Source organism: Phymastichus coffea, unplaced genomic scaffold (genome assembly GCF_024137745.1).
Source record: "Phymastichus coffea isolate CEN01 unplaced genomic scaffold, Cenicafe_Pcof_1.1 PCOF00053, whole genome shotgun sequence".
Taxonomy (NCBI): domain Eukaryota; kingdom Metazoa; phylum Arthropoda; class Insecta; order Hymenoptera; family Eulophidae; genus Phymastichus; species Phymastichus coffea.
The window spans coordinates 562,351-574,979 of NW_026706864.1; the positions used below are offsets into that span (position 1 = coordinate 562,351).

General features: G+C 30.1%; 1 protein-coding gene and 1 pseudogene across 1 annotated transcript; both read right to left on the bottom strand.

Annotated features, from left to right (window-relative positions):
• Positions 1-3,530: 3,530 nt before the first annotated feature.
• On the bottom strand, positions 3,531-6,205 carry LOC131665685 (uncharacterized; annotated as a pseudogene).
• Positions 6,206-8,564: 2,359 nt separating this feature from the next.
• On the bottom strand, positions 8,565-11,339 carry LOC131665634 (uncharacterized). The gene is made up of 4 exons (XM_058937669.1): positions 11,196-11,339; positions 9,995-10,171; positions 9,477-9,527; positions 8,565-9,396 (listed from the first exon to the last, which is right to left on the bottom strand). Exons 1-4 carry the CDS (start codon positions 11,266-11,268, stop codon positions 9,194-9,196), a joined length of 504 nt encoding a protein of 167 aa, XP_058793652.1. The 5' UTR covers positions 11,269-11,339; the 3' UTR covers positions 8,565-9,193.
• Positions 11,340-12,629: the final 1,290 nt, after the last annotated feature.

A 12,629-nucleotide genomic window follows, 5' to 3' on the forward strand; every position in this document is an offset into this window, starting at 1 on the left:
CGTGTTCGATATTGGTTTGTGTGTGACATTTCTTTTCTTTTTATATACGATTGTTAAAATACAATAACGGTTCAGCCTATTTCTCAAAATCTGTACACTGTGAACTTTGTTTCTCGTTGATTCCTGTGAGGTAATTTTTATGGCATTTATACAAATCAAAATGATTTCTTCGAACTTATGAAAATATGTTAAAAGGCTCTGGTTTAGCTAAAAGGGCTTTATGAGTAATAAAAATTACTATTTCCTGTTGAGTGTTTGAAGCGTTCTATCTGTTTTTTAAGTGATAAAATCCATACGAATGAAATAAGTTTCTGAAACGATTATTCATTGGAATAGAAATGCAAAGAAAGATTTTTTGTAATTGTTTCCTGCTCATCAAAAGCTAAACTTGTAATCAAAGTCGATTACTGTTTCGAAGAAAAATTACTGAAGTATATACGGGTTCAGATAACTCATTTGCGAAATGATTACATTGCGATTCATTGAAACCCGCATTTACATCGCTCATCGGTATAAAGTTGTAACTTAATTGAGCATGAAACATAGCGCGATAATGTTATAAAATTTACACTGTATAATGTACTAAGTTTAACATTTTTAAATTGGGTTACATTTAAATTTTCATATTTTTTAAAACCCTTAACAACTCAAGTATCAAAATTATTACCGAAATACTCCATTTTATATGAAACCATATCTCACCTTGCAGATCTAGGTCATGTAATGGAAGAGTATCATATTTGCCAGAGCCCAAAAAAATATATAAGAACATATTTCATGTAGGATTCACATGTTTATCCTTGAACCCGATACACCAACTTTTACAGGTTATAACCGCTTGTCAAGTGGTAACGAGTCAACCAATTTTCAGGCAAATGGACTTATCGAGGCTGAAAAGTCGATCACCATCCGGTTGTCAAGAAACAAAATCTGTTAGTGGGTCAACGGACATGAATGGGCCAGTGGACGCACGCGCGCATGTGACCTTGACCACGCGGCGAAATACTTTCGCGTATACGTGGTGTTGGTAATATGTATTTCGAGTATACATACGCGTGTAAATCTATTGATGATTATCTTCATTTCATGCAATTTAACACTTGAATCATTGTTCTTTGATGCTTATGGAGATTGCAACTTTAATTTTCATTGCTGGATATTTCAAATTGCAAGAAAGTATGCCGACTGTAAGACATCTGAATGTAATTTTTACTTTATTTATTTTTATTTTGAGGTGATCAACAATTTTGTTCTCGGAAACAGCGTTGTCTCTGGAAAATTTTTTCGCAGGATCCCTAGAAATTATTGCATTATGTTAAATAGGATAATTTTTACAGACTGAAAAAAAATTTTCCAACGATAACGCTGGTTGGAAGGGTTATTTATTTAAATATAGTAAATGTTTTTAGGAGAAAAACAATCGTCTACTATAACATACGAGTATGTAGTCTTGAAAATCACAATCTCCTCAAAAAATATAAAGCATTCCACCAATCCTGTTAGTATTGTTTTTATTCATCTGCCTCTCACGTGTCTGATTCTTGACAAAAACATTGCATGTAGTAATAAGTCGACGAAAATCAATTTTAAAACGTACATAATTTGAAAAAAAGAAGAATATCCAAAATAAATTAGTTTATTTTTTTAAATTATAAGGTTGGACATAGGCCTTATTATTATTACCGACCAACATTATTACCATTAATATTCAATGATCCAGTTGTAAATAAAAATTTGCGAAGAACATTTGGTTTACTTTGTAATAAGTTTTGCATATTTAAAAGACAGCTACAAATACTATGAAAAAAGATCCCTCATGATAATTATTTTTCATTTCAGTTTTACGACTATATCTTTCCTAGATATGCGCTTTTTTCATTGGAAACTTAATGCAAAACCACATTGATACATACGATTAAATACGACATTTGATGTTAAATAATGCTAAGATAAATAATTAACAAATCACGTAAAAATAAATACAGTAAATTCAAAATTATTTATTACAGTAAATCCTTTAGTTAACGTGCATAGAAACAATATAAGATTTTTTTCATTTTGAAATGGAATGAACAAGAAATCTTAATTGTCAAAAATATCAGATTACAAAAACAAATTCATCAATCTACATGCACAAAAAAGGGTTGACATAAGCATACGAATAGATGAAAAAGTGTATTTGCAATTGAACTATTTATTACTTCATAGAATAATAAAATCAAAAAATGAAAAGCGTATGCGATGAAAATTTGACGAGAGCGCTATTTGAAGGTATAAAAAAATGATACAAAATTGATGTAACTTTTGTCCATTGCTTGTATATAAACTTGGTCTCGGAAAACATCTGCTAAATAATACGTGTTTTGTAGCAATACAAGACTAATTACAATTAAGGATTACAATTTTTGCATACGATTTAAATTAAACATATGCTTATTCAATGTGTACTCTCATTCATTATACAATAGACAAACAATTATGTTAAAATATTATAGTTAAGTTTATAAAATATTATATTTATTAAATATTTTTAAATATTTTAAATATTTATTAATATTTATTAAATATTATATTTATAGTTAAGATTACCAACAAAATATCATTAGTAAAACTTGAATAAGGAATAAAATGTGAATCACATTTAACGAAAAGTATATTATTTCTAAATATGAATATCGCTAAACTGTACAAATGTCAACATAAAATTTTTCCCTAATAGAGACTTATCAAAAACTAAGGAACTCTATAATGTGTAAAGAGATAGCTGGTTGACAGAAGTAAAAAAAAATATGTGGTGTGTGTGTGCATGTGCGTGTGTGTGTATGAATAATACAAAATAAATTGGATAAAAATTACGATATTCTTTATTTCTCTGTTTGTCCGATCTAAATCTGAAATCGATGAACTTATACTCTCGGCGTAGCTGATTAGACTAATTTGCATAGAACCTACTTTTAGAAACGTTAGCCTGGAATGCTTAGTTTTTCAATAACAGTAATTCCACAGAACTCTTTATTTAGACACCAATACTTGTAAACTCGAATTTATTGTAAATCTGCTTTTTTAACAAGTCATAAAATACGAAGTTGAAAATTCAATTAGTTCATTTTCTTATAGTTTACATTGAAACTTTTTTTTTTATTAATTGTCTAAATATTTAAAAACTTTCAGTTACAAATTTTTTGTTCTTACAAAAATTTTTTTGTGCTATAAAAATTTTACTATTTTATTTCAAAATTTAAACTCATATTGTTAAGAAATTAAATATCAAAGAATAATGTATAGTTTCAATATAGTAATAATTAACTTTTGTAGTATATTTATTTCAAGTTTTCAATCTTAAAATTTTAAGCATTTTCTTTTTGTCAAGAAAAAATATTAATTTCTTTATTTACAGTGAATATCCAAATGAAAAACTATATAATAGCATAATAGATAGTACAAACTCAACCAATAGCATTCACACTATTATAAATTACTCTTGCACTTTTTAAATCATACTTATTTTTTCTTCATGGGCATTCAATTTATCACCTCTGATGCTGCTGCTGCTGCTGCTGCTTATTGTAATAATTTTGGAAGTAATAGGCAAAATGGGTTATAAAAGTTAGGACTACCATAGTAATTTGCCGTAGCCACCGCCTCCAGCAATGTCATTTCTGTTATACCATGCATCTTCATGAGCATAAGCTGTTAGAAAATCAAACAATGAAAGGTTTTTTTTTAAGAATTTTTTATTATTTAGGTAAATAAAAAATTTAAACATAATTTTTCATCATCTCACCTGGGTAGTCTGCAGATGAATCGGTAGATCCCATGGATAATGGTGATGAAAATAAGGTTGTTGAGCTATTTTACAAATCTTTAAATGTTGACAATATAGATGGAAGTAAAAGTGATCCAAGTACTAAAAGCTTTTTAATAAAGTGAACTCCAAGGAATATCGGTATAAGCAACAGTTTGAGCTTTAACAGATTTAATAGTACAAGAATTGGTAGAATTAGGTTCTTCTTTTTTCTTGAATATACGGAAGCTTCCCTGATTCACTGAAGTAAAATTAGTCAATTGTTTTTTCGTAGATTTAGAAAATATTGATTCATAAAGAAAAATATTCTCCCTTGTCTAAGAGCAATACCATTCAAGTAATAAAGTTAAATTCCAAAAAACACGACATTTTTTTGTCGTATCGAATTTCAATATTCTAATATCGGATATTAATGTATCAACGTTTATATTGTAAAAAAGAGGCCTTTGTCGCTCCTTAAAGCCGTTGAAATTATCTCTATTTCCTTAGCCACTGCAGCAGAATCATAAAAAATATGACTACTAAGTACTATGAGAACAAAAATGATTTTCAGGTACGGGGCGTATATTTGAATAATACCGCTATTTGAGCTTATTCAACTTTCTATACTGGTTGAACAAAACAATGGTACTGTCACGCTATGAGCACTTGTGTATTCTGTCACCCCATCCAGTAGATTTCACACTATGTTCACTGACTAAGTAGACTAATTACCAATCGTCAGCCGTAATTTAAACTATACTCCGTCATTATAATGTATTTCAAGTAACTTTAAATGCATCGTTAGTTTATTTAATTATGATTTTTTAAATATATTGTGAATAGGGTAATAATACTTTTCATTCAAATTCGCTATTCAAAGTGTTGATAAGTGTCGTGCTTTTAGAATTTTCTTCTAATTAGTTGTGGTCATACCGTTTCTGTAAATAGCTTATTGTCAAATGTTGAACAATTTAATGAATGCACCAACCTTCAAAAGTTCTAGCTTTTCGAATTTGTCCAATCTCATCATCGTCCAGCACCATATACCATTAGTAAGGGTTCTAGCGCCTGTTGGTTGTTCAATTGTATACACGAATGCTCGTCGGGAATCATTTCTTCGGCAGCTTCGCGAACGAAGTGCAATGTTTCGCCTATACTGCTCTTTTTTTTTCGAGGTAACTCCGGTAGGAACCGTTCGCCCCCAATTGCTGGTATCTGATGATCTTGAACGGTCCATACATATACTCCCTGTAACGTTGTTTTTATTGTATTGCCATTCTTATTCTAAAGAGTTCCAAAATTTTTTTTTCGACGACTTTGTGTTACATCTATTATCTTAAAGTATTTCTTGATAAATATGGTTTTAGTGTTAACATATTTGACCTAATCGCGTGTGATACTTTCTTGACGTATTAGTAAGCTTGTTTTCATGTAAATAATCGATAATCATTAAACTTTTGTTTTATTTACAAGACATATATTAATGATCGAATGCATATCTATCTATTGCAAGTGATTCTGTACGTAGTGATTAGATTAACATTAAGGTCACAGACTACGGAATCCAATTACCATCCAGATCAACTCTGACAGCCTCGACATTGTAATTTCATAGCGTGACCGAAAAGTGGGGTCACTGCTTCGGCAAATCGCTGTGTAATGACAGTGACTGACTAGGCTGTATGTGCGCATGTGTTTGTTTCATTTCTAGATTTGAAAAGGGACATTTTAAAAGTGACATTTGTTTCTGTTTACAATTAAAATTACTTAAATAGAGGATGGTAATTATAATTTTTTTGGCATCGAAATGTTTTAACAATATTACTTATAATCGACTAGTTTATAATGATGTGATATTTATGATCATTTACATTTTTTATTTGTACATTTTTTATTACAACTTCTACCGGGTAGTTTACTTGTTTGAAATTATATAGTTGAAATGAAATGGCAATGTAAAACTTTTCCATCGAAACACGTAACTATTCATGTACTCAAACAATTCTATAGCAGTAAATTCTTTAAATTAATTATAATAAATAAAATGAGATTCGATAAATAATTACTCTGATTTGATAAATCACTACTACAAGGTATACACTTTTATAGTTAATTGACCGAATACATTTTTTCCAATAAATTCCTGTTTTAAAAAGTAAACTAATAATCTCAAAATAAACTCAAACTTACCTTTTTCTGCACAGCATGATTAATCCATTTGATTGCCCTGTACCTGCCGCAGGTCATCCAATTCTTCTGAATGGCACATTCTTTCTTGCACTGCTCTAACAACACGTGCGTCGTTACAGTATCATTGTCAGCAATTTGACAAAACGACGTGCCAACACAATTAAATAAAAAGAAAACAGTACCAACAGCGTACACTTTTCTTACACTACTTAATTCCCTTAAATACATCTTTCGTTCGTTATAATTATTTCTCACTTTTATTTGTACGCAAACGTGAAAGCATACGTCATTACATAATGCTCGGACAGTAGTCTTCATCACATTGGAGCTGCATGTTTTTTTTCAATTTTGTTATTTCTTATTTCACCAAAAAATCATTGTGAACTTGACTGTGTGAGAACCGCAAGCTTACTGACGCGGGATTAGAAATTGTCTAGGCCATTTATAGGAGACCCGTACATATGTAGGTCGGTGGGGGCATGGGGACCTCTTCGGTGTATGTACGTGAGTTGCGCTAGCGCACTCACTTCGTCGCCTTTACTGCAAAGATGCATTTCCTAGATGGTATCCTAGTGTATTTCTCGAGAGATTGATGCATTGGCTTGCCGGGCTTGAAGACGATCTACTTCACGCTTATTTACGATGAGCCCAAAGGCTGGCTGGAAAACTTTGATAAATATCAGGTGTCGATAGGCCACGAAGACATTTCTTGGTTTTTTCTTATATCCGATGATAAATCTCGACTTTCACAATGCATTTTCGAGGTCTGGGATTGATGACTTCGTCATTGAACGGTGCATAATTTTCTAAACCGTTTAAACGATTTAACAAAACGCCTATAAATGTCTCATTTGCAAGTTAAATCTGCCCGCTAAATCAGTATCTTTCAAATCTTTTCGAAAAGTAGATTCGCGTATAATTAGCCGGTCAAAAACGGCTCAATGAGCAAACAAACCTTTAAAAGTTCATTGCATATGCGCATTGTCGGTATATACTCACACACTTGTGTGAGATGCAGTGAGAGGAAGACCAGTTCTTGGAATGCAAACTCCCAAGCGCGCGCGAGTCAAACTAGGTCGGTGAACCTGGCGGGCGGCGCGGCGTATGTGTGTATTCGTTGCACATTTATACGCCGCCTCTCGTTAATCACTTATATGACTAGCGAGTAATTATGAATATCGTTTGTTCGCGGTTTATACACCTTGATGAATCGCAGGACTTTGACTTTCTATTTGATGTCAGCAATTGAATCATACTTGAAAGTAGAATTTAGGCTGAGATGTCGAGTCTGTCAGATTTGATTCTTATGAGTTCTTTATTGATAATTATTGCATGGCGTGAGTGACATTATAAATTTTTTGACAATTCGTTACTTTCGTATTTTTAAAATATAAGTTGTAACGTTTGTAAAATAACAAGATAGAAGTAACTTTAATGTAACTTCGAAATTGATCTTCACTGAATTAAACGTTATAATTAAAACAGTTATTGAGAAATGCTACAACAACATACATCAGACAAATTGTTAATTATCTTGTTCTGTAAACTTTACGAGAAGTGTTAAAAAAAGTAAGTATTATAAGGCATATAAGGTTAAAAAGTAAGTATTATGGTTTCCTAAAGTTTTATTATTTTTCGAAATATTATTTTCATCAAAACTAAAGAATTTTAAGATTTATAGAGGCATCGATACTAAATGTAACCAAACAAACACAAATTTATAGTTGCCGTAACTGCAAGTAGATATTAGAAACTTAAGCAAACCATATTTTTTAATGATACACGCGTAGCAAGGAACGCTTTGAAAGCAAACACTCGAAACAACCTCAAGTATGTAAAATTCTATAACAATCCACGGGCACATGGTATTTGCATACACCATAGAAACATCGCGAATTGGCAAGGCAACATGAATACAAGTCACGAGAGTTGGCATAGGACACCTGTCAATGCGCAAGTGTAGGATTATTATCAGCCCGTTACCTTTGACACTGAACTCTCATTACAACGCAAATAACCGCGAGGTTTTCTACCGTAATCGAGGTTTGTGGGATATCGTCGGCGTACGTGGCTTACGTTCTACGAAGCAATGAAGGTCGCAAAGATCTGCTAATTAAAAGCGATCGCCGCATTGCGATAAAGACAAAGACCGGGAAAGTGAATGCGTAACCGAATATTATCGGAAACGAGTCGATCGATTTATACCAATAATTAATGTAACGCGCTTAATTCATTGTTTGCATTTCAATTTAACATATATGAACTGTAAGTATAGGAGATTGATTGGATACTTGTTACTTTGCAAGAAAAAGAATTCTGTATACTGTAGGAAATAAAAATCCTTAACTACATGTAGGTTACTATTAAAATGAAACTTTATGAAAACTTATATTTTCACTAAAAGTAAGTTATCAGAGAAAGAATATTCAATCGTGAGAATTCGAAAGTGGTTTGACTTTAAACGTACTTCAGGACAAATTTAAATTGTATCTAGTTTTCTTTTTACAAATTTTGCTGGAATGACATCGAAAATTCAGTACTTTTTGAACTTCTCAGTTGTTATTCTAATTTCGAAGCATTCTAGTTTACGGAATGATTTCACAAGAGTATTTCATCAGAATTTTTTATTGAATGTAAATTTAATATTCCAATTAAAGGAGATGTTTTCATGCCAAAAAATTATATCAGGTATCAAAAATTACAATCTACCTTGCAATTTTTCATGTATTGTATAATTCATTATTTGAAATGAAATATCTTATAGATTAATAATAACACACATATATATATATATATGATCACATTGTTGTTCTAAATAGGGTCAGTATTTTAATATTACGAATTAAAAATCGTAGCCAGATAAGATAGGACAATCTTCTCCCCATAGTTTTGAAAAAGTGACTTGGTCAATTTGTTCGACTCATACAAAAATTTCTTTCGTAGGTTTTCAGACTTATTTCGAACTAATTTTTCCAAGTTGTTGGGGGCTGATTCGTCCATCTTATCTAGTTTGGCTCTAAGATTTATTTTTTATATATAAGCAACGAACATTACAAATTTCATAATATTAATTTTAGAATGCATTTATATAACCTTCATCGTGAGTAAATTAGATTTATCCTGCTATGTATAGATTCGATTATAAAAAAAATTACAGTAACACTAATGTATGGGATCTTGATAGTCACGTAAATAAAGCATTGAAAGACAAGTTGATCAGATTCTTGTACACAAGATAGCTAGCAGAGATCCAATTAAACTTAAAAATCCAACGCTCAGATGATGAGAAGAGTTGCAATAGTCAGATTCACACTGATCACAAGATTCAATTTGCAGACTGCCGAACTTTCCTTCCCATTCTCGACACTTCATGAATTTAGGAGAGCAAGCTCTTACTACAGATCTTTTACCGGCCAAGTCTGGAATATTACAAAATTTTATATCATTAATAATTGTCGAGTAAGATTTTATTTCGATTTCAAATTAAATTTATTTTTACCTCCAATAATGGTCAAACATGTATGATCGAAGATATTCAATTGACGTGAGCCTGAAAAAAAAATGTTATTATGAAAATTTTCATAAATTCATTTGTACGAGTGACTGTCGCTGTTAGAAGAAATTTGTTGAAATATTATTTTTTGCGTTTCAAAAACCATCGCTCGACCTGAATCTGTTTGTATCTATGTACGAAAGGCAATCGAAAGTGTGAAAAAAATTTCGAATGGTTTAAGAAAAGTATATTTGTGATTAGTCTTTTTTTACGCTCACAGACTTAGAAATTGATTAGTAAAAAGTAAAAATCTATTTGTAAACAATATTGATACAGAAATAAATTTACACAATAAATAATTTATGTGAATAAGAATAAAGTCTCTAAGTGAAGTATGAACTGCATTAATATTGTCAGTCCCAATGAAAAACAAATGATTTTAGATTATGAATTTTATATTTACTAAATAAATAACTCTTTTTAAGCACATAACATTAATAAAAGAAAATAACGATTTTACTTACGTGTATAATCTGCGATAATAGACTGAACATTGCCTCCGACTCCTGCTAAAAAATTATTTGAAAATTCAGAGACACTTTGCGTATTTACGCAATCCATTATAAATCGATCTTGTTTCGGATTCTTGTAACATTCGCCATCAGAATCAGAAGCACAAATGTAACAATTTAGTGCAGATACTGAAATTGAAAATACAAAGATTGAAATTTATAATATTTTCTGGAATGTCCATCATAAAAACATTATAAAAAAATTATTAGCATTACAATATATTACATTATATACTCTAACACAAGGTATAATGTGCCCTATTTTACATAGATGATATGGGCACAAAATATTTTTATTCAATTAAGATATTCTGATGTGAAAAAAGTTAAGCCAAAATGCTTTACATCTGAAATATACTTTTCAAGTTTAAAAATATTATACTTCTAGACCTAGAATAACAATTATTAATTATATTGTCACATACTTTTGAAGTCAGTTTTTCGGAACATATCTATTTTAAAATCTTTGCTCATGCCTGAATAATCGCCAATGTAACTTCATCTCACACTTAAATTTTTAAAATATACAAAATCTAGCCAAAGCCACTAATAACTCACTCAGTAAGTCAGTAACATTCGAGCGTGTATAAAGTTTGCATTTCTCATTAAATTTAAAGTATTTAAGTTACCCAAAAACTTAAACAAAATGAACGAAAGAAAACTTGCAACTTAATCTACACATTTATCATAATTAGTAATTAAAGTTCAATTGGGTGTGTACATTTATTAACAAATATTGAACATTTCCAGATGCATGCTATTCACATCCACCATTATAAATAAATTGTTTTATTGATTCAATGTACCTTAGCATATTCCATGATACTATTTAATAAACTTAAAGTTGTTACTAGTTAACAAATTCACATTTCTAGAACCGCTTTCTGAAAATTATTTCAATATTTTTTTAGTGAACTAGGCAAATAACATTTTCAAAATCAAAAACTAAGATGGCTAAGATAAATTCTCATGTAATATTTTATGAAGTAAGTAATGTACTCTACATTTACTCTATTTTAATTGTACATGTCATCAATTGGATTTCTTTGATTTGAAAATGTTTGTGAAAAGAATAAAACAATAAATTTGAAATTATTTGTGCCAGTGAAAAGAAATATAGTAATAAATTAATTTAGTTGAAAATATACTCTACCTTGATCAATAGAATATATAATAAGCATTGATAAAAAGATGAAACTCTGAAGCGCCATTTTTGTGGAATACATCGTAACCGTTCGGAGCGTAGTCGTCGACTGGTACACTGCTGTTGAAAATTGGTGAGGAGCGTTTATACATAAAGGAGAGGCTGTGACTCATCTGTAAAAACGTACAGTTTATTGACAGACTAACGCTGCCTCTCCCACAAGAAAAAGTTAGGACTCACGTTTTTACCCGCGTAAAGCGTACTTTTCGAACGCGTTTTTGTTTTAATTACATATTTTAATCACTTAATGAGTTACCTATAGACTGTGATCAGATCATAAAATAAAAATCTGACAATAGTTGATGTTTATCCGATTTTATTTGATTGTTTTTAAAAAAATATGCGTATTAATTCAAAATTGTATGACAATAGTTATTAATACAATAAATAAACTAATATTAACATTGGGATAACTATCAAAATTACTTAAATCACTGTTGCATCGATACGATAATTAATTCCGATGATATTGTTTTTAACTCGTGTCCAAACATTTCATATGTTACATTTTTAGGCACACACGAACGTGCGATACCCTTATCATTTTTATTAACTGAAGCAATTTCATATTTACTAAGCCAATGCATTATATAATTGAGTTTTCAATATAGTTGATATTTAAATGAATGATTTGAATGCTTTTACTTGCGATCAATGTAATACAATAAAAAACTGTTGTATCTTCAACTAGTTGTTTACCTGTGAAGAAATAATAACACACGCATTACAAATCCAACATAGTATTAATACTGTTATGATGAAGGTCGATTTATTTTTATAATGAATTTCTTTTTACTAATATTTTTCATTTTATTTACAATCGAAACAAAAATTCTTTTATAATAAAATATCCACCACTAATTTACTACTGTTGTGTTTTTAACTTATTGTTTAATGTTGTTTATTTTATATAAAATAAATAAATCATGTCTGTACTTGTAGTTTTAATATTACTCAATTTAGTTGTAAGTACTGAAAATTTTCTATGTTTGGAAATCCAAAAAATTGCTCTCGTATACTTCTATACTGTAGATAATCTTTTTCAAACTGACTTTGTTTAGGGTCTATAAATTATGGGCTACCAAAAGTAGAACTACATCGATAACATAATAGCATCTGACAGATATAGCTGAAAGTAAAAATCGCAGAAAATAAATAAAATTTACATTTGTGAAATTGAGAAATACATATAATTTAAACGCATGCTTTGTGTAGTTTTCAATGCTTGAATTTGATGAAAACCTAATAATAGTTTATAAACAGGCTTTACTTTGATCCGTTAAATATAGAAGAATCCATAAAATTAAAATTAATCGTCTAGCAGTATACATCGATTAAATATACATTGCTTCTTTAAGACGTTCGAATTGCTACTAAAATTGG